The sequence below is a fragment of the Bombina bombina genome, chromosome 6 (genome assembly GCF_027579735.1).
Source record: "Bombina bombina isolate aBomBom1 chromosome 6, aBomBom1.pri, whole genome shotgun sequence".
Classification (NCBI taxonomy): domain Eukaryota; kingdom Metazoa; phylum Chordata; class Amphibia; order Anura; family Bombinatoridae; genus Bombina; species Bombina bombina.
Window position 1 is genome coordinate 555,528,114 of NC_069504.1, and position 23,477 is coordinate 555,551,590.

At 39.0% G+C, this 23,477-nt stretch overlaps 1 protein-coding gene across 1 annotated transcript; it reads right to left on the reverse strand.

Moving 5' to 3' along the window:
• Positions 1-3,651: 3,651 nt before the first annotated feature.
• On the reverse strand, positions 3,652-22,605 carry RSL24D1 (ribosomal L24 domain containing 1). The gene is made up of 6 exons (XM_053719903.1): positions 22,463-22,605; positions 15,967-16,080; positions 6,027-6,099; positions 5,099-5,162; positions 4,924-5,009; positions 3,652-3,923 (listed from the first exon to the last, which is right to left on the reverse strand). The coding sequence occupies exons 1-6, from the start codon at positions 22,541-22,543 to the stop codon at positions 3,850-3,852; spliced, it is 492 nt and encodes a 163-aa protein (XP_053575878.1). The 5' UTR covers positions 22,544-22,605; the 3' UTR covers positions 3,652-3,849.
• Between the last annotated feature and the right edge of the window lie 872 nt (positions 22,606-23,477).

A 23,477-nucleotide genomic window follows, 5' to 3' on the forward strand; every position in this document is an offset into this window, starting at 1 on the left:
CAGGCGCGCAAATGGCACTATGTCCATTGCCGCTACCATTAAGCCGATTACTTCCATGCACTGAGCCACTGACGGGAATCGAACGGAGTGAAGGACACGGCAAGTATTTAAAAGTTTTGATAACCTGGCCTCCGTCAGGTAAATTTTAATTTCTACAGAATCTATCAGAGTCCCTAGGAAGGAGACTCTTGTGAGTGGTGATAGAGAACTCTTTTCCACGTTCACCTTCCACCCATGCGACCTCAGAAATGCAAGAACTATCTCTGTATGAGACTTGGCCATTTGAAAGCTTGACGCCTGTATCAGGATGTCGTCTAGATACGGAGCCACCGCTATGCCTCGCGGTCTTAGAACCGCGAGAAGTGAGCCCAGAACCTTTGTTAAGATTCTCGGGGCCGTAGCCAACCCGAAGGGGAGAGCTACAAATTGGTAATGCCTGTCTAGAAAGGCAAATCTTAGGAACCGATGATGATCTTTGTGAATCGGTATGTGAAGGTAGGCATCCTTTAAGTCCACTGTGGTCATGTACTGACCCTCTTGGATCATGGGCAGGATGGTCCGAATAGTTTCCATTTTGAATGATGGAACTCTTAGGAATTTGTTTAAGATCTTTAGGTCTAAAATTGGTCTGAAGGTACCCTCTTTCTTGGGAACCACGAACAGATTTGAATAAAATCCCTGTCCTTGTTCCGTCCGCGGAACTGGGTGGATCACCCCCATTACTAGGAGGTCTTGTACACAGCGTAGGAATGCCTCTTTCTTTATCTGGTTTTCGGATAACCTTGAAAGATGAAATCTCCCTTGAGGAGGAGAAGCCTTGAATCCAGAAGATATCCCTGAGATATGATCTCCAACGCCCAGGGATCCTGGACATCTCTTGCCCACGGTTGGGCGAAGAGAGAAAGTCTGCCCCCACTAGATCCGTTTCCGGATAGGGGGCCGTTCTTTCATGCTGTCTTGGGGGCAGCAGCAGGTTTTCTGGCCTGCTTGCCCTTGTTCCAGGACTGGTTAGGTTTCCAGGCCTGTCTGAAATGAGCAACAGTTCTTTCCTGTTTTGGAGCGGAAGAAGTTGATGCTGCTCCTGCCTTGAAATTTCGAAAGGAACAAAATTTAGACTGTTTGGCCTTTGATTTGGCCCTGTCCTGAGGAAGGGTATGCCCCTTACCTCCAGTAATGTCAGCAATAATTTCCTTCAAGCCAGGCCCGAATAAGGTCTGCCCCTTGAAAGGAATATTAAGTAATTTAGATTTAGAAGTCACATCAGCTGACCAGGATTTAAGCCATAGCGCCCTCCGCGCCTGGATGGCGAATCCGGAGTTCTTAGCCGTTAGTTTAGTCAAATGTACAATGGCATCAGAACAAATGAGTTAGCTAGCTTAAGTGATTTAAGCTTGTCCATAATTTCATCCAATGGAGCTGTGTGAATGGCCTCTTCCAGAGACTCAAACCAGAATGCCACAGCAGCAGTGACAGGCGCAATGCATGCAAGGGGCTGCAGGATAAAACCTTATTGAACAAACATTTTCTTAAGGTAACCTAATTTTTTATCCATTGGATCCGAAAAAGCACATCTATCCTCAACCGGGATAGTGGTACGCTTTGCTAAAGTAGAAACTGCTCCCTCCACCCTAGGGACCGTCTGCCATAAGTCCCGTGTAGTGGTGTCTATTGGAAACATTTTTCTAAATATAGGAGGTGGGGAAAAGGGCACACCGGGTCTATCCCACTCCTTGCTAATAATTTCTGTAAGCCTTTTAGGTATAGGGAAAACATCAGTACACACCGGCACCGCATAGTATCTATCCAGCCTACACAATTTCTCTGGAATTGCAACTGTGTTACAGTCGTTCAGAGCAGCTAAAACCTCCCCAAGCAATACAGGGAGGTTCTCAAGCTTACATTTAAAATTAGAGATCTCTGAATCAGGTTTCCCCGGATCAGATCCGTCACCCACAGAATGAAGCTCTCCGTCCTCATGTTCTGCAAACTGTGACGCAGTATCAGACATGGCTCTTACAGCACCAGCGCGTTCTGCATCTCTCCTAATCCCAGAGCTATCGCGCTTGCCTCTCAATTCTGGCAATCTAGATAATACTTCCGACAGGGTATTATTCATGATTGTAGCCATGTCCTGTAAAGTAATTGCTATGGGCGTCTCTGATGTACTTGGCGCCATAATAGCATGCGCCCCCTGAGCGGGAGGCGAAGGTACTGACACGTGAGGAGAGTTAGTCGGCATAACTTCCCCCTCGTAGTCTGGTGATAATTCTTTTATAGATAAAGACTGACCTTTATTATTTAAAGTGAAATCAATACATTTAGTACACATATTTCTATGGGGCTCCACACTGGCTTTCAAACATAATGAACAAGTAGATTCATCTATGTCAGACATGTTTAAACAAACTAGCAATAAGACTGGCAAGCTTGAAAAACACTTCACAATAAGTTTACAAGCAACATAAAAAACGCTACTGCGCCTTTAAGAAGCACAAAACCTGTCTCAAGTTGAAATAACAATGAACCAAAGCAGTTATACCAACCAAGTTTTCACAGTAGATGTATTAAGTTAGCAGAGCATTGCACCCACTTGCAAATGGATGATTAACCCCTTAACACCCAAAACGGATAAATAGAGAAAAACGTTTTTTAAAACAGTCAAACACACTGTCACAGGTCTGCTGTGACTGATTACCTCCCTCAATATGACTTTTGAAGCCTTTTGAGCCCTCTAGAGAAGTCCTGGATCATGCAGGAAGAAGCAGGAAGTCTGAGTCTGAATTTTTACTGCGCAAAAAAGCGCTAAAATAGGCCCCTCCCACTCATATTACAACAGTGGGAAACCACAGTTAACTGTTTCTATGCAGAAATTAAGCCAGCCATGTGGAAAAATTATGCCCCAATAAGTTTTATCACCAAATGTACGTTAAAAAACGATTAAACATGCCAGCAAACGTTTTAAAACACATTTTTTAAAGAGTATATATATCTCTATTAATAAGCCTGATACCAGTCGCTTTCACTGCATTTAAGGCTTTACTTACATTACTTCGGTATCAGCAGCATTTTCTTAGTCAATTCCATTCCTTAGAAAAATATTTTACTGCACATACCTTAGTTGCAGGAAAACCTGCACGCCATTCCCTTTCTGAAGTTACCTCACTCCTCAGAATGTGTGAGAACAGCAAGTGGATCTTAGTTACTTCTGCTAAGATCATAGAAAACGCAGGCAGATTCTTCTTCCAAATACTGCCTGAGAAAAAACAGCACACTCCGGTGCCATTTAAAAATAAACTTTTGATTGAAGAAATAAACTAAGTATAAAACACCACAGTCCTCTCACGACCTCCATCTATGTTGAGGGTTGCAAGAGAATGACTGGATATGACATGTGAGGGGAGGAGCTATATAGCAGCTCTGCTGTGGGTGATCCTCTTGCAACTTCCTGTTGGGAAGGGAATATATCCCACAAGTAATGGATGATCCGTGGACTGGATACACTTAACAAGAGAAATATAAATTTATGTTCAAGGGAAGGAATATTACATATACAGTGGAATTAGAGCCATGAACTAGGCATGAACCTAAAAATAATAATGAATTACTTTTTGTTACACAACAGGATATATGATAACAAAATGAAACAACAAATAAGTAAATAAAAGTTTATTTCTCAACCTGTGAGTATCCAAATATTGTATTGCATTTTAGGTATAACTGTGTGCATTTCCACTGGAGAGCAATATTTGAGTTAAATGAGGTTACAATCCAAAGTGCTGAACAACATTGTTTCAACAATGGAAGAGTAATTGAAAGAGACAAAAGGAAATAAAATAGTTATATACATTTCTATGCAGTATCCTCCATGTCCACATCCTCTTGTAATTTCTGCACCATTTTGTCTTCCAGCTTTTTTGCCTTTCCTTAAAAAAAAACAAAAAAAAACACAAAATAGATCAGTTTAGCAATAGGAGTAATTACCAAATTGATCACCAGTTTTAACAAGCAAATAACTAAACTAGCTAAATATATACAATTTTTTAATCTCTAAAGTACACTACTCACTATATCATAACTAGAATGGCACAGACATAACCAAAGAGGCAGTATGTTAATTCATAAAACTGTTGCTTTATTTTGCCCCGTTGTCTGTAGTTTCTCTGTAAACAATGTAGGTTTTTCATACCCAGCAAGAACTGAGAATATACACCCCAAACTTTAGAGCATAACCTTGTTGCATTCTACATAGTGATTGTTTGGTCACAATTATTGTTCATTTATATATTTGTTCCTAACTGACCTTAGCAGAGGAGTCAAGATGCTTTTAAAAAGGGTATGACCTTGGACTGTAAATTTACTAAGAAACCAAAACATTTATTTTGTATACAGAACTTTTGAAATGGAACTTTAATTGCTGATATAACTCTTGTTAAAGGGGCCTAGAAAACAGTATATAAATCAAAAGGGGAAACAGCAGGTTAATATAATATTTCCAACTTTCTTGCTGGGCTTGACAAACTTACAAATCCGGCAGGCAAATGAGTGAAGAATATACTTAAGGACACGCACTGATTTTTGTATATAATAAAAATAAAAAAAAATAAAATAAAAAAATTCAGAAGACAGGAGTGAAAAATCAAGTAGCTGTGGCTTCTTGGAACACAGGATTTCATATTCACTGTTTTTTTATATTATGACATTTTCAAAACCGTGAAATATTATATAAATAAAAAAAAAAAAAAAAAAAAAAAAAAAAAAAAAGACAGTGGAACACAAATTTATTTAATTCTTCTGCCACCTGAAGATGATTTCATGGCACTGTTTTGAATGGATGATTCCTTTAACCCATTCAAAAACAATAGAGTTGGCAATAAATATAGGTGATGCACATTCCTTACCTGTGCATATATATATAAAACATACCTGCATGAGGAGCCCGAAGAAGGTGGATATTCTGTTTGACTTCTTTGATATCCTGAGCTTTCTGCAACTCTTTGCCCTTCTTCAACCTAAGGGAAAATACAAAGCATCTCTAATATTTTTCTATTACGCAAACCATCTGCATAAAATAAGGTAATGAACCGATACGTAAACGCACCTGTTAATGATAAACCGAGCCTGTCTCTTCTGCTTAATTTCTTCAACTCTCTTCATTGCCTCAACTGTAAAGATTGAAATGCAATATTACTACAAAACAGACTGATTTTTAATTGTGTATATTAATGAGCGTAAGAGGTTACATTTTCTCCAAGACCTAAAATGTGTATTTCATACATAAGTGAATTATATAGGACCTTTTATCTGACTTATTTTGTAGTTCATGGAGTCAATACAGAGTGAACATTTGGGATTGTATCTTTAACCCCTTGCGCCAAATGAAAGTACCTTGCCCAGCGTACTGTGTTGACGTAGTACCTAAGCCCAGCACAGATATGCATGTTACAGTCCCCACTGTTAGCTTAGAAAGCAGAATCCATCTGCCTTCATATGGTAAAGGGAGCACTGATTGTGCCCCCTTACCATATGAAGCAAGATCACAGATTGCGTTGGTGCTGGTGGGAGAGAAGGGAGGGGACGGGTGGACGTTCCAGCTCAGGAGAGGGGTAGGTAAGGCAGGGTTCCCTAAACTATGGCAAACTGGTTTGGAAGGGAGAGGGAAGGATGGGTCCCTACACTATTATACTTTTTTTTTTTTTGTAAATATGAAATAAAAAGCAATACTTTGTTACTAGCAGACTGGTTGCCAGTAACAAACATAGTGGGGAAAAGTGGGTTGGGGGAGTGTTAAAGAGCAGGTTGTGTGGAGGAATATGTAGGTGGGAGGAAGGATCCCTACACATCAGAAAATTAAATCAAAAAACAAAATGACAAAGTCATGCATCTCTCCTATTTCTGAACAAAGGGCGTCACAAAAAAGCCTTTACAACCATATGTCTTGACTGCAATAGTTGTGTGTAAATTTCAGTAAGAAAGTAAAAATGTATACATATACACCAGCCCAAATACAAAGATAAATGAGCCCTTACCGGTCTTGTGCCATAACTCTCTTTCGTACTTCACAGGGTCATTTCTTCGTTTTTCAAATTCAAAGGAATTGTCCTGTAAAAGGGGGGAAATGAAGGAAAAAAAAAAACATTGTTATTTACTTCGTTTTAGATTGAAAAATTAAAGTTGTAATCATGAGATGCTTTCTAAAAAGGAGAAATAAAGATATTTAGGTTATATAAAAATAAGAAGAAGTCTTAAAATACCAAATATTCATTTTCACATTACCATTTGGGCATAGATTAAAAAAAAAAAAAAAAAAAAAAAAAAAAATATATATTTTTTTTTTTATTAATAGGTAGCAAGAGACTGTTGACAGGATCCAAACTCAAAAAAAAAAAAAAAACAATTTTGTAACAGAGGAATTGGCAAAAGAAAAGCTTTGTTTCATTCACTGAAACTGGGCAGTATCAAGGAGATAGAAATATATTCAGAAAATTAAACTTAGTACAAGGCACAGGAATTTTAATAGTAGGCAATAAGTCCCATATAGACCGGTGCTAAAGTAATATATAGATAAGTAAATAGAAAAAAAAAAAAAAAAAAAAAAAAAAAGAGAAAATATAGTACTTTAATAAAAACAAAATTTATGCTTACCTGATAAATTTCTTTCTTTTGCGATGTACCGAGTCCACGGATTCATCCTAACTTGTGGGATATTGTCCTTCCTAACAGGAAGTAGCAAAGAGAGCACCACAGCAGAGCTGTCTATATAGCTCCCCCCTTAACTCCACCCCCTAGTCATTCGACCAAAGGCCAAGGAAGAAAAGGAGAAACTATAAGGTGCAAAGGTGACTAAAGTTTACATAAAAAAAATACTGTCTTGAATAGACAGGGCAGGCCGAGGACTCGGTACATCGCAAAAGAAAGAAATTTATCAGGTAAGCATAAATTTTGTTTTCTTTTGCATGATGTACCAAGTGCACGGATTCATCCTAACTTGTGGGATACCAATACCAAAGCTTTAGGACACGGATGAAGGGAGGGACAAGACAGGAACCTAAACGGAAAGCACCACTGCTTGCAAAACCTCTCTCCCAAAAATAGCCTCCGAAGAAGCAAAAGTATCAAATTTATAAAATTTTGAAAAAGGTATGAAGCGACGACTAAGTCGCAGCCTTACAAATCTGTTCAACAGAAGCATCATTTTTAAAAGCCCATGTGGAAGTTACCGCTCTAGTAAAATGAGCTGTAATCCTTTCAGGAGGCTGCTGTCCAGCAGTCTCATAAGCCAAACGGATGATGCTTTTCAGCCAAAAGGAAAGAGAAGTCGCCGTAGCCTTTTGACCCTTACGCTTTCCAGAATAGACAACAAAGAAGATGTTTGACGAAAATCTTTGGTTGCCTGCAAATAAAATTTCAAAGCACGAACCACTTCCAAGTTGTGCAACAGACGTTCCTTCTTACAAGGAGGATTAGGACGAAGAGAAGGAACAACAATTTCTTGATTGATATTCCTGTTAGTAACAACCTTAGGTAGGAACCCAGGCTTGGTACGCAAAACCACCTTATCAGCATGGAACACAAGATAAGGAGAGTCACATTGTAATGCCGATAGTTCAGAAACTCTTCGAGCTGAAGAGATAGCAACTAGGAACAAAACTTTCCAAGATAAAAGCTTAATATCTATGGAATGCATGGGTTCAAACGGAACCCCCTGAAGAACTCTATGAACTAAATTTAGACTCCATGGCGGAGCAATAGGTTTAAACACAGGCTTAATTCTAACTAAAGCCTGACAAAAAGCCTGAACGTCTGGAACATCTGCCAGACGCTTGTGCAACAAAATAGACAGAGCAGATATCTATCCCTTTAGGGAACTAGCGGATAATCCTTTCTCCAATCCCTCCTTGAGAAAAGACAAAATCCTAGGAATCCTGATTTTACTCCAGGAGAAGCCTTTGGATTCGCACCAAAAAAGATATTTACGCCATATCTTATGATAAATTTTCCTGGTAACAGGCTTTCGAGCCTGAATCAAGGTATTTATGACTGACTCAGAGAAACCCCGCTTTGATAGAATCAAGCGTTCAATCTCCAAGCAGTCAGTTGCAGAGAAATTAGATTTGGATGCTTGAATGGACCTTGAATCAGAAGGTTCTGTCTCAATGGCAGAGACTATGGTGGAAGGGATGACATGTCCACCAGGTCTGCATACCAAGTCCTGCGTGGCTATTCAGGCGCTATCAAAATCACTGATGCTCTCTCCTGTTTGATTCTGGCAATCAGACGTGGAAGGAGAGGGAAAGGTGGAAACACATAAGCCAGGTTGAACGACCAGGGTACTGCTAGAGCATCTATCAGTACAGCCCGAGGATCCCTTGACTTGGAGCCGTAACGAGGAAGATTGGCGTTCTGACGAGACGCCATCAGATACAACTCTGGTGTGCCCCATAGCCGAACCAGCTGAGCAAACACCTCCGGATGGAGTTCCCACTCCCCCAGATGAAAAGTCTGACAACTTAGAAAATCTGCCTCCCAGTTCTCTACACCTGGGATATAGATCGCTGACAGATGGCAAGAGTGAGCCTCTGCCCATTGGATTATCATTGAGACCTCTATCTTCGCTAAGGAACTCTTTGTTCCGCCCTGATGTGATGTTGTCCGACTGAAACCTTATGAATCTGGCCAAAGCCAGCTGAGGCCATGCCTGGAGAGCATTGAATATCGCAGTTAATTCCAGAATATTTATTGGTAGGAGAGCCTCCCCCCCCCCCCCCCGAGTCCACAAACCCTGAACTTTCAGGGAAATCCAGACTGCACCCCAGCCAAGAAGACTGGCGTCTGTCGTCACTAAAACCCATTCTGGCCTGCGGAAACACATTCCCTGGGACAGATGATTCTGTGACAACCACCAAAGATGAGAGTCTCTGGTCTCTTGATCCAGATTTATCTGAGGAGATAAATCCACATAATCCCCATTCCACTGATTGAGCATGCATAGTTGCAGTGGTCTGAGATGCAAGCAAGCAAATGGAACCATGTCCATTGCCGCTACCATTAGTCCGATTACCTACATACACTGAGCCACTGATGGCCAAGGAATGGAATGAAGAGCTCGGCAGCTGGACAAAATCTTTGATTTCCTGACCTCCGTCAGAAATATTTTCATGTCCACCGAATCTATCAGAGTCCCTAGAAATGAAACTCTTGTGAGGGGGGGGGGGGGGAAGAGAACTCTTTTACGTTCACTTTCCACCCGTGAGACCTTAGAAAGGCCAACACTAAGTCCGTGTGAGACTTGGCTAGTTAGAAGGACGACGCTTGAATTAGAATGTCGTCTAGATAAGGCGCCACTGCTATGCCCCGTGGCCTTAGAACCGCCAGAAGGGACCCTAGCACCTTCGTGAAGATTTGCGGCGCCGTGGCCAACCCGAAAGGAAGAGCCACAAACTGAATGCTTGTCCAGAAAGGCGAACCTGAGGAACTGGTGATGATCTTTGTGGATAGGAATGTGCAGACACGCATCCTTTAAGTCATATATTGACCCTCCTGGATCAATGGTAAGATAGTCCGAATGGTCTCCATCTTGAAAGATGGAACTCTTAGGAATTGGTCTGAAGGGTTCCCTCCTTTTTGGGAACTATGAACAGATTAGAGTAGAACCCCTGCCCCTGTTCTGCTTTTGGAACTGGGAAGATCACTCCCATGGTAAAAAGGTCTTCTACACAGCGTAAGAACGTCTCTCTTTTTGTCGGGTTTACAGACAATTGAGAAAGATGGAACCTCCCCCTTGGAGGGGAATCCTTGAAATCTAGAAGGTATCCCTGGGTTACAATTTCTACTGCCCAGGAATCCTGAACGTCTCTTGCCCAGACCTGAGCAAAGAGAGAGAGTCTGCCCCCTACTAGATCCGGTCCCGGATCGGGAGCTACCCCTTCATGCTGACTTAGTGGCAGCAGCAGGCTTTTTGGCCTGTTTACCCTTGTTCCAAGCCTGATTAGGTCTCCAGGTTGGCTTGAGCAAAGTTCCCCTCTTGCTTGCAGCAGGGGAAGAGGTAGAGGGACCACTCTTGAAGTTTCGAAAGGAACGAAAATTATTTTGTTTGGTCCATGTCTTATTTGACTTATCCTGAGGGAGGGTATGACCCTTCCCTCCATTAATGTCTGAAATGATCTCTTTCAATGCAGGCCCGAATAGGGTCTTACCTTTGAAAGGGATGGACAAAAGCTTAGATTTAGATGACACCTGAATTCTTAGCCGCTAATTTAGCAAGATAAAAAGCGGCGTCTGTAATAAAAGAATTAGCCAATTTAAGAGCCTTAATTCTGTCGAAAATATCATCTAGTGGGGTCTCCATCAGAAGAGCCTCTTCTAGAGCCTCAAACCAAAAGGCAGCTGCAGTGGTTACAGGAACAATGCATGCTATAGAAAACCTTGAACAAAAATTTTCTTTAGGAGACCCTCTAATTTTTTATCCATAGGATCAATGAAAGTACAACTGTCTTCAATAGGTATAGTTGTACACTTAGCCAGGGTAGAAATAGCTCCTTCCACCTTAGGGACCGTCTGCCATGAGTCCTTTATGGTGTCAGAAATGGGAAACATTTTTTTAAAAAACAGGAGGGGGAGAGAACGGAATACCTGGTTTATCCCACTCCTTAGTAACAATGTCCGAAATCCTTTTAGGGACCGGAAACACATCAGTGTAAACAGGAACCTCTAAATATTTGTCAATTTTACACAATTTCTCTGGAACTACAATAGGGTCACAATCATCCAGAGTAGCTAAAACCTCCCTGAGCAATAAGCGGAGGTGCTCTAGCTTAAATTTAAATGCCGTCATATCTGAATCTGCCTGAGAGAACATCTTTCCTGAATCAGAAATCTCTCCCTCAGACAGCAAATCCCTCATCCCTACTTCAGAACATTGTGAGGGAATATCGGATACGGCTACTAAAGCGTCAGAAGGCTCAGCATTTGTTCTTAACCCAGAGCTACTGCGCTTCCCTTGCAACCCAGGCAGCTTAGATAAAACCTCTGTAAGGGTAGTATTCATAACTGAAGCCATATCTTGCAAGGTGAAAGAATTAGACGCACTAGAAGTACTTGGCGTCGCTTGTGCGGGCGTTACTGGTTGTGACACTTGGGGAGAACTAGATGGCAAAACCTGGTTTCCTTCTGTCTGAGAATCATCTAATGCCAAACTTTTATAAGTCAAAATATGCTGTTTGCAATTTATAGACATACCAGTACAAGTGGGACACATTCTAAGAGGGGGTACCACAATGGCTTCTAAACAAATTGAACAATGAGGTTCCTCAGTGTCAGACATGTTTAACAGACTAGTAATAAAGCAAGCAAGCTTGGAAAACACTTTATTTAATGAAAAAAACACAATTTGCAAAAACGGTACTGTGCCTTTAAGAGGAAAAAAAGGCATACACAAACTGCAAAACAGGTTAAAATTGCTTCAATTTTTCTGAAATTTTAACAGTGTACCCACTAAGCTTTAGAAGAATTGCACCACAAGTTAATAAGCAATAAACCCCCAAATGAAAAAAAACGGATTGAAATATGTCTAAAACCGGTTAAAACCCCCTAAAGCACTTTGCCATAGCTCTGCTGTGGCCCTACCTGCCCTTAGGAAGCGATAATATGGGGTTTAAAGCTTCAATTAGTCCCTCAGAAGACTCTCAGGACCTCAGGAGAAGTTGCTTGCTGCTTGTAAATGTAGGCCCCGCCCACCTCACTCGATGTTGCTGGGGCCTACACAAAACAAACCCTGCCTGAAAGCCATGTGGGTTATAAACAACCCCAAAGAACCCTCAAGCAAATGTCCCATAAAACAGAAAATGTTACTCCCAGACACAAAAAACGTTTGTCCCAAATTCACATAAACTGAGTGCCCACAAAAAATTAACCCTTTATGCAAGCTAGTAAAAACCTCTGATAACACTAGGATTACTGCTTACCCTTCCTCTAATGAGGACACTGTCAGCCTGAGTTAACACAGTCTCTGCAGAAAATATGACTGAACATACCTCATTGCTGTATAGCAAGAAACCGTTCCTCACACTGAAGTTTTCCTGTAATCCTAAGCTTCTGTGGGAACAGCAGTGGACCTTGGTTACAAATGCTAAGATCATCATCCTCCAGGCAGAAATCTTCATCTATGTCCTGCCTGAGAGTAAATAGTACAACACCTGTACCATTTAAAAATAAACACTTGATTGAAGATAAAATAAAACTAACAGTTTAACACCTCTTCTCTTTACTCTTCCTGCTTAGAGCCAGCAAAGAGAATGACTGGGGGGTGGAGTTAAGGGGGAGCTATATAGACAGCTCTGCTGTGGTGCTCTCTTTGCTACTTCCTGTCAGGAAGGACAATATCCCACAAGTTAGGATGAATCCGTGGACTCGGTACATCATGCAAAAGAAAGCACTCTTGCCTCAAAACATTGTCAATTAGAAGAAAATGGCTCCATATAAAAAATATTGTCATCCACACTGATAAAGATCAACACAAAACAGTGGATATCGATGTCAAATAAATTTTATTACAGCACCAAGAATAAAAAGAAAAAAAAAAAACTCATGTATTAGCACTGATAAGACAGCCAGTATATAAATGCAAATAAATGTGAACATATATATCTTATAGTCCCCTGAAAAAAAAAGGTGCTATAAGGTAAACCGTCCTTCCATAATAGTTACCACACTGAATGTTCAGATGCTCAGTCTCTAAGCCAGGCCTTTTAAAGCATAAGTGTTGCGGTGTCGCAATAAGCTGGTCTGGTGTCTCAAATCCACAGGGAACACTGAAAACTGTAATCCAGCATTTTCCAACTGGGGTATCTATGAAGAGAGAGTTTCAGGAGACAACGTGCTGCAAAACTTAGTTTGCCAGGTATACTTGCGGCCAAGATATTAAACCACGCTCTACTGCCGTAAGCAAAAGGGATTCCGCTGACGGGTAAAGATCTTCTACTTACGCTGTGGTGCTAGCAATTAATAACCGCCAGACATCACAGCAGAGGAGCCGGAGCACTTCCGGTACGCTAACACCTGACCGCATAAAACCCTAAGCAAAATACAACGGATAATAAGAGCTGGTAACTTAAGCCAACAAGTACCTAAATTGCACCCATAGAGTAATGACCCACAGTTGAGACACTGCAACATCTGAGGATATAGGTCTCCTCTCTTAGATCAACATACAGTGTTGGGAATACGAAGTGTTGAAGGAACCAATGAACAACAATTGCATACGATTGTTTCACCATCTGGCTTCGTCAGGGCTTGTAATTAACATTTGGTCACAGCTCCCTTAAATAGCAACTTTTGTTGCAATCCCCCAGAAATCCTTTACGTGAACTTTAGTTCCATTTACATACAAAAAGTTCACTTTCCTCGCTTGTTACAATTTATTTAAAACTTAAATGTTATTTTCTACTTGATATCCACTGTTTAACATAATGCAAGACAATTAGCCATGCAGCCGAATAACAAAATTAGAGTTAATTCCAAAACCAGTATGTTAATGTCATAATAGGCTTCATATACAGTCTCTGCAGAATTAACCACTCTGGCTCTCACTTCGCAAAAAAATTAAAATAAAATATTACCGCAAAAAGAATCTATACTTGGTCACTATCTGTTTTTAGGACAAAAGAACGTCATATAGGAATGATATTTAAAGATTAAAAAGTAACATTACAGGAAAGGAGAATACAGAAGTTCTTCATTCAATCCACCTGGGGACAAAGTGTCTAGATTAAATATCCAACGACTTTCATGTTGTAAAAGAATTTTATCTAAATGTCCCCCTCCTATACCTAGTTTAACCTTCTCCATTCCTATTAAGCTAAAGGTTTTGGGTGAGGAGTTATGAAAGATTTTAAAATGTTGGGCTATACTAGAGGTTTTTTCTTCTTTCTCCGTCACGTAAATGTTCTAGTGTTCTATCACGTAAGGCTCTTGTGGTTTTCCCAAAGTAAAAAAGGGAACAGCCACATTTTGCTAAATAAATCACACCTTTAGTTCTAAATGTGATTTTTGCCCTAATTTTGTAGATATGTCCTGTTTTTGAAACAAAGTACCTTCCTTTCTGTATATAATTGCATGCTTTACAGCATTTACAGGGATAACAACCTGGTTTATTTTTGGTCTGTTGTAACCAATTGAACCTTACTGGTGGTTTGGTATAAAAGCTATTTACCAGGCTGTCTCTCAGATTGGGGGCCCTCCTAGCTGTCAGTGGATAGTCACCTAAAATCTTTTTCAAATCTTCATCTGTTTGGAGAATAGGCCAATGCCTTTTTAGTATACTTTGTAGTTCCTTCCATCCCTCACTGTATTGGGTAATTAATCTTATTTTAATTTCTTGTTTCATTTTACTTGGTGAGGTACAGTAAAAAATCTCATTTTGACTAGTGTTATTGACCATTTTAAACCCCTTTTTGATAACCTTATTAGAATATCCTCGTTCTTGGAATCTCTCGGTTAGAAGTAGTGATTCCTTTTTAAATTCTACATCACTGGTGCAATTCCTTCTTGCCCTCACAAATTGTGAGACTGGAATTCCATTAAGTAATGGGTAGGGATGGATGTCATATAAGTACTAATACATGGGGGGGGGGGTTCCTTTTAGTCTTGGTGCTGTAATAAAATTTTACATCGAAATCCACTGTTTTGGTTAATCTTTATCAGTGTGGATGGCTATATTTTATATGTAGCCATTTTTTTCTAATTGGCAGTGTTTTGAGGCAAGAGTGCTTTATTAAAGTACTTTATTTTCTCTTTGTTCTATTTACTTAGATATATTCCCCACTGCCGATATTGGCCTTTCTGTACATACGTTTTACTATGATTCAAACAGTAATGTTTCAAAGTACTCAAGCTCCATAGTCATGCAAATATACTCTGAACACCAGATATTAAACCCTACCAAAGAAAACAATCAAAATGGGGAGATCAATACAAAATAGCATTTGACAGTTTGCATGGAATCTGCCTGCATGCAATGTTGCTTCATTTTTGCATTTTTAAAACCACCAGTGCCCTATACAGAAATGTAAAGGCAAGAAGAAAAAAAATAGAAGTAAAATTCCCTAAGCATCATCATACTGCATAGTAAACCAGCAGCAAGCAGTTTTCATGATCGTAAAAAACTTAACATTTTAAAATCAGGTCCAGAACCTAAGCAATATTTTACAGGTACTTTAATTTATCACTTATAATAAAGATGTGTCGTAACTTTTTACTCTATACTGTGCCATTCTAATACCCACTCTCCGGCCTCCCACTTAAAAACTAATTTTTTGTGAGCCAACAGTTTGAACTGCTCTCCAAAATGCACTGTAGTTACAACAACAGAAAAGCACCATATGGCTAGAGCTCCAATTGGAGAACAGTTACGTTATCTTACAAAAAAAAAAAAACACATGAGTTTTGAAGTGGACGGGCAGAGTGGAAGGTATTAGAATGGCACAGCTAGATTAAAAAGTAAGTTACAGCGCACCTAGAAGTGATCCACTAAAGCCCATCTAAAATAAAGCTTAGATTCCAGACCTGGTTTTAAAACATCCAGTTTTATTTGCACACGAGTTTTCCTTGGCCCTATTCTATGTAATTACTTATAAAAAGAACCCTATTTGCTACATTTCTAAAATAAATCAATTCTTTAAGCTACCCATGTAATTTTGCAGTTAATTGGTAACCAAAAAAAATGTACTGTAATTGGATACAATATTTACTATCAATTTCTGCCTAAACATCCACTAATACTGTAGCAGTTTTTTTTCTTTTTAAATCCAACGTTCAGGTTATATAACAGTATTGTGAATCCATAAACAATTTGCATGAACATGAACAGTGCTAAAACCATTGCCCTGTGTCAATATGCTTAGTCTTTTTTTTTTTTTTTTAAAAAAGAATGTTTAAATTCATTCTTATCACGCATGAAACGTTATGACTTACCACAGTTAACTCTTTACCAGCCAATTTTCTGAACGCTTTTGTCCATCTGATCTTTCTAGGATTGCGCTTCTTCTTAAAATTTCTGTGGCATTTTGAGCGGCAGAATCTAAATGCCTAATAAAAAAAAATTCAAAACATTAAACTAAAATAAAGTTTATTAAAAACCCACTGGATTCACAAATATGCACAATAAAAATGCAATGTATCCACAAAATTATCAATGCACTGCTGAAATAAACCATCAATTTGTCTATTTTAGAATGTCTATAAATCATGGTTTTCGGCATAATAGTTTCATTTTTAAAATAACTTTAAGATTATTTTTCTAGGTATATCAGAAAAATTACTGATTTAGTTATATACCATACATAAATAGATCATTGAAATTAATGGAATTTTTAGGAGGTGAACTCTCTAGTTTAATAGGTTCATATTTGATCAACTTTATTATAAGGAGAGAAATAATGACTACCTTAATAGTCATTAAGGCTGGAGGACCACTTGTGCCTGGATCGGATGAAGACTTGGCTCAAGGTAGGGTGATCTTCAATGGGGTAGTTTTAGGTTTATTTAAGGGGGGATCGGGTGGGTTTTAGAGTAGGGGTGTGTGGGTGGTGGGTTGTAATGTTGGGGGGGGGGTATTGTATTTATTTATTTATTTTACAGGTAAAAGAGCTGATTACTTTGGGGCAATGCCCCACAAAAAGCCCTTTTACGGGCTGGTAAAAGAGCCGATTACTTTGGGGACTGCCCCGCAAAAGGCCCTTTTAAGGGCTATTTGTAATTTAGTTTAGGATAGGGAATTTTATTACTTTGGGGGGCTTTTTTATATTTTATTAGGGGGCTTAGATTAGGTGTAATTAGATTAAACTTCTTGTAATATTTTTTATTTTTTGTAATTAAGTGGTTTTTTTGTAATATAGTTTAGTTTATTTAATTGTATTTTATTTTAGGTAATTGTAGTTAATTTATTGAATTAATTTATTGATAGTGTAGTGTTAGGTGTATTTGTAACTTAGATTAGGATTTATTTTACAGGTAATTTTGTAATTATTTTTACTAGGTAGCTATTAAATAGTCAATAACTATTTAATAGCTATTGTACCTAGCTAAAATAAATACAAAGTTACCTGTAAAATAAATATAAATCCTAAAATAGCTACAATGTAATTATTAATTATATTGTAGCTATCTTAGGTTTTATTTTATAGGTGAGTATTTAGTTTTAAATAGGAATAATTTAGTTATTTAGATTTATTTAAATAATGATTAAATTAGGGGGTGTTAGGGTTAGACTTAGGTTTAGGGGGTAATATATTTAATGTAGGTGGCGGCGGTGTAGGGGGGGTCAGATTAGGGGGTAATACATTTAATGTAGGTGGCGACGGTGTAGGGGGGTCAGATTAGGGGGTAATACATTTAATATAGGTGGCGGCGGTGTAGGGGGGTCAGATTAGGGGTTAATACATTTAATGTAGGTGGCAGCGGGGTCCGGGGAGCGGCAGTTTAGGGGTTAAACACTTTATTAGGTATTGCGGTGGGGGATTGCGGTTGACAGGTAGATAGACAATGCGCATGCGTTAGGGGGTTTTTTTTGTAGGCTTTTTAGGGAGTTACGGGGCTCCAATACTCAGCGCAAGGCCTGCTACGGCTGCATTTTATGGCGAGGTGAAAATGGAGTAAGTTTTCTCCATTTTCGCCACGTAAGGCCTTGCACTGGATATTGGATACCAAATTGCGTGTTTTTTTTTTATTATTTTTTTTTTTATTGAGGAAAAGAACAAAATAATACAATACAAAATAACCGCACAAAATAGGGCCCCAACCCGTGGGGACAAATTAAAGAGATAAACAGTATTATTCATACACTGAACACATTGCATCATTACTATAAGGCATATACATTAGCTTACATTTCACTAGCTATAAGTATTAGGGAGCTAAGATCTCAAAGTAATGCTAGCAACATAATATTATCTATATAATTAATGGGCTTGCAAACTAACCTCAAATTCTTTAGATTTTTACATACACTGAAAACATTGCATCATTACTATAAGGCATAAACATTAGCTTACGTGTCAATAGCTATAAGTATTGTGGAGCTAAGATCTCAAAGTAATGCCAGCAGCATAATATTATCTAAATAATTAATGGGTTTGCAAACTGACCTCAAATTTTTGAAATTTTTAACCTATAGGACCCCTTTCGGGTCCCCACAACTATTACTACCCATGTGTATATAGAATACCAGCTACTATAGTGGGGCACCTAAAAAATGGACTATAAAAATTAAGAATAAGTCAAATACATCCCTCTTCTGAGGGATAAAATACCATAGGGTCAAGAGATCCCTTTTAGGTCCAATAAGTGTCCTTGAAACAGCTGAAACTTAACTATGGTTTATCTGTCCATTATAAGTAGTTTAAACAACTATCAAAAATTAGGGGAAGGGAGATAGCGTTGTAGAAACAGGTCACACAATTGTATTTCTGTGTAGATATAGGGAAGAGGTCTTAAGGAATCTGCGTTCCATTGTTTATAGAAATAAACAAGAAGTAAGGAGGGGGGGATGGATTTAAATTTATAAGAGCCGCCGATGTATTAGGGCAAGATTGATAGAGTGATAAGAGGGTCAATAGATTATAATTCTCTCTAATCTCCAGGTACAAATAAGCACTTAAACTAAGTACAACAAGCATCCAAAAATATTACAGCCAAACATAAAATAACTGGTGGACCTAGCAAAGATTTGGTAGCCTAATAGGTATAGTTTATAATCCTTCCTATATATCGTTAGCTAGTCCTCTACTCCCCTCTTGTGGCCAGAGTGAGAATCTACAATTTGACTCTCCCTGTAATATTCTATAGTCTCCATACTATACAACTAAGAACCATTAAATACAGTTGCCGCGACTGAGCAGCTCAAAAATAGATAAACTGTTTGTGAACTGGATAATAAAAAATAAATTTAAAAAAAAAAACAAAAAAAACCATAGGGCGCTCAGTTCAAGTGGAAAAAAAAAAAAAATAACTTATCGATCAGCAGTGTATGGGAGTCAAATATCGAAATGTCCACTCATATATTAGGAGAACCTCATACAATAGAGTCCTGTTACAATATCATGCCAAGCTCAAAAGAATGTCCTATAGTGGGAAAAGGAAAAAAAAAAAAGACAAAATAGGATGGTCCCATGGGAAAGTCTCTCATCGCTATGAGTTTCCATGGATTCACAAAGGCAAGGCTACGTCTATCCTATTCCCATTACATCGAAGGAGAAGAGAGTGGGCTTTGAAGTGTGTCCAAGTGTTAAAATTAAGCAAACCAGACCTGTGCTGGAGGGAGGAACTTGCAGAAATGTGCCCGTTAGCAAGCCAAAGTTCAGATCCATATTTAAGAGTAGAGCTTTACCACATTGATCCTTTGTCTTAGGTTGTACAGCACTGCTTGCCAGATGAGTGTATGTGTCTAGCGGGGCATGCTCCTCGCATGGCCCGCTAGTAATAGGTAGAGTCTCCAGCTCATAGAAAACGGCAAAGACGGAGTAGGCTGCTCTCTCACCTTGCAAAGCTAGATCTCCATCGGAAGCCGTCACAGGCTGGTCTGGTACCCCTTCCCACAACGGGGGTGAATCCTCAGTCTCCTGATCAAGCGTATCAACTGAAATGGCCGAACATTGCCAGTGGGGTTCCCTGAACTGATCCGCTCTCTCACAGAAACAATTAGGTGCTCTTGTTGCGGTGTCGTCTGTAAATGTAGTCAGTGCTTTTTGTAGCGCATCGAGGATAGCAATCTGGAATGTATCTAGAAGACAGCATAGGTCATCTGTTACCCTCATGCTTAGCGCCATGCTTTACCACTCGATCCCCACAATATATCTATATTCCACGGAAGGCGATCGTTCGTCAGCACACTAAGAAAGAAAAATGTGACCTTTACTGAATAATAGCTTTTCTCAAAGCAAGGGTTTAGAACAGTAGTAGTATCTGTGTACTTATAACCTTAAACAGGTTCAAGGAGGGGTAGATGAAGGTCCAGCCCGCAATAAGGCCTCCGTTGTGTGCCTCCTAGTATGGTCTGCAGGGCTGGACTGCCGTGGGATAAAAATATATAAACCTGTTCACCAAGTGATCCGGTAGAGAATAATACTCGGAGTATCTATAGATTATGCGTTAGATAGGCAAAAACAACGGATTTGATTGCACTATAACTCAGCCCATGTTGCAAGCAGACATCTTGGTCAATGGTCGGACACGCCCCCCCCGCGCGGGTTTTTATATGTTAGTCTATGGGGGGGGGACTACGTCCGACGGGTGAAATATACGTGCCGCATTTATATGCAGTGCTGTATATAGGAAACCAAACCCGCGTCGCCGGCTTTTGCGGGTGACGCTGCATATCGGATGGGGCCCCTTAAGTTTACAGAAGAGATGGTCAAGAAAGCAGTCACAGACAAAGTTGCGGAATTGCTTTATCTTACGGAAAAAGGTCGTAATGTCACAGAAAATGAACCAAGTAGTACAAGTACAGTGGCAAGCGGACCGCCCGAAAAGCAACGTTCCACTGTTACTGCTATGGCAACATTATTCGGAGATGATTACTACATCTCTGCAAACCGAAATGAACAAATACATGCAAGATGAGTGCATTCCTCCATTTGAAGACCCTCTGTAATGGTGGAAGGCAAATTAATGCAAGTACAGGAAATTATCATGGCTAGCGAAAGCATACCTGTGCATCCCAGCAAGATCTGTACCGGCTGAAAAAGTTCTCAGCTGCTGGCCTGATAGTCAACAGACTACGTAATTGTCTACTCCCGGAGCAAGTGGACATGCTTATTTTTCTTAACAAGAACAATTAATTAAAATAATATGGACATTGCCAAATAGTTGATGTTTTTGTTAAATAAAAACTTGCATGGACACGCTTTGCAGATTTTGTTTACGTATTGGGGTTGTTGACTAGGTTTTAAAAATAAATTAAAAAAAGAACATTTTACAATTACATTAAAAATATTTCGGATTTAATACCTATTTTGTGGCAAGAGGGGGTGGGCCGACTAGTCGAAAGCAACAGCTGTCAACTAGTCGATTGTAAAAAAATTAGTCATGCACACCCCTAGTTTGTGTGTGTGAATGGTTCAATTATTAATTTTGTATGTTTTTTAAATTATGATTTTCATTGTGCACTTTTGTAGTTTATGTATCTCCTTCCCATACAATAATGGAGTATTTGAACCTTAGCAAGACATGTTTTCAGGGTAAGAAGTGGCTTTATAGAATTCCACCAGGGAAATAGAAGTACTGGTGATCATTCTTAAAATACCAGTAAATACAGTAGATTTGCATAGTCAAATGCATGATAGACAACGCAATAGCACCAAGTCTGAACTAAAAATGGAGTAGTAGATTTTTTCTGACAAGTATTAAAGTAGTGTCTATTTCCACTCTTCCTGTATCATATCATATAACCATCAGCCAATCACAAATGCATATACGTATATTCCATGAATTCTTGCACAGGCTTAGAAGGAGCTGGTGACTCAAAGTGTAAATATAAAAAAAAACAGTGCACATTTTGTTAATGGAAATAAATTAGAAAGCTATTTAAAATTACATGCTCTATCTGAATCATGAATGTTTAATTTTGACTTGAGTGTCCCTTTAAAGTAATTCACCAGCCCAGAGAGATTTATAGAATCGGGCCCTTAGAACAATTGAAAATTAACATTTTATTACTCATCTCTCCTAACTCCCAATGGAGGTGTAATTTCACCTGCTGGATATGCTTTTACAGTGTTTTTAAAGCCAATACTTTAGTATAGAAATTTTCAGTATAGACAGGGATACCATAGACAAAACCAGCTATTTCAAATGTAGATATAAAAGTAAAGGATACATATGTAAAGCATTTAATAAACTCCAAAGGAGTAAAATTGATTAAGAACAAATTATAGGGGAAAACAAATGAGCGTACACAGTCCCTTTAAACCAGATAACAGAGTGAATTAGGCATTAAGCTCCATCTGATGTAACAGGCAGACAGGTTAAATCACTGCTACATTTTGTCTACTGGCAACGAAGTAGTAAATTGATCAAAGATTAGCAGCCAGGAAATTTTTGGCTATATGACAATTTAGAACACTGCAAAAGGTTATACCACCTAGTTACAAAAAATTACTTTTACTATGATAATTTCTTTCACACCATCAATTAAAGCTCAATTCCTTATAGAATTGAACGTGAGAAAACGTACACATGTAATCATAACATAATATTCACAAAATGCCTAAGTTCGGACACATCAGACCAGTTGGTCAAAAACTAACTTGTAAGTTGAAGCCTAAAAACAAATCTAAAAAAAAAATGTTTTCTTTTACCATCACTGATCCAAGTTCTCTTTTTTGTATATGTAAATACAGCCCACATGAGAACAGCTGTATCCTCACAATAAGTGCCCCGCAAGCACCTAGATACCCAGACGTGCCCCGCTCACCTTGCAGTCATTCCGTACAAACACCATGCCATGCCCCGGATAGATCGGCGCGGAGCAGAAATAACATTTTTCGATGCGCATCGTGACGGCTCACACCAAAGGCCGTCCGCACCAAACTAGCACAAGGAGTAAAAGGAAGTGAGGCTAACAACAACCATAGGTATTTCCGGCACAAAGAGAGCGGTTATTAGATCTTAGCTGTGATTCTATTATACAGCGCTACCTACTGGTTATCAAGCATGAAGCTCATGATTTCACGCTGCAGCGACCCCCTGTGGATAATACGGAGTAACGGGGACCTACACTGCAAATGCAAACAAGGAGTTTGAGATTGAGAGCCCTAGGTATATAAGTACCGATACCACGACTGCCACAAATTATTTGTTATACATTTAACTGTGAGAGGGAGCAACATGCAAATTTGACAGAAAATTCGCTTATATATAAGCTAAGACTGAGTATATTAATGCAGTGAGTATATTAATGCAGTGTGGTAGTCAGAGGAGGAACAATTTATCTAGAGTGTACATGGTATAAAGTTTGTGTTAGGTCCACTTGAACAGCACCCCTCCCACAGCACCACTAGCTCCTAATATTGTATAACCATAAAAACTACATACAGAAGTATAACTACAACTCTTATAAAAAGTCTCTGCATGATAATGTGTGATTATAGTCCACTTTGGGTCAACTAATCAGGAACAAGAATTGGCAACAACCCTCATGCAAATTTCTGAAATAAGATAAAACATAGATGATGGGGTTTAAAATGGGCACTAATAATACCCACAAAACAAGTACTAAAATGGCAATTCTGATCAGCAACAACCAATAGCCTCATTTTGTTGTGCTGTTATTCACAGGGTTCATAGATTACATTGCATTTTAAAATGTAATATTGTTATAGTTATTGTATCCCTACACATTTTCTGCATAAACTTCAAGATGGTGCAGTGACAAACATATGTAATATTTATTGAACAATACAGGTATAGAATCCTACAGTTTGGTGTTT

Coding starts and splice junctions, on each gene's coding strand:
- RSL24D1 (XM_053719903.1), bottom strand. CDS start 22,543: ATGCGCATCGAAAAATGTTATTTCTGCTCCGCGCCGATCTATCCGGGG. Junction 6,100..15,966: donor CTGGTAAAGAGTTAACTGTG/GTAAGTCATAAC, acceptor CCCCTTTTACAG/GACAATTCCTTTGAATTTGA. Junction 3,924..4,923: donor TCTTCGGGCTCCTCATGCAG/GTATGTTTTATA, acceptor TTTTTTTTTAAG/GAAAGGCAAAAAAGCTGGAA.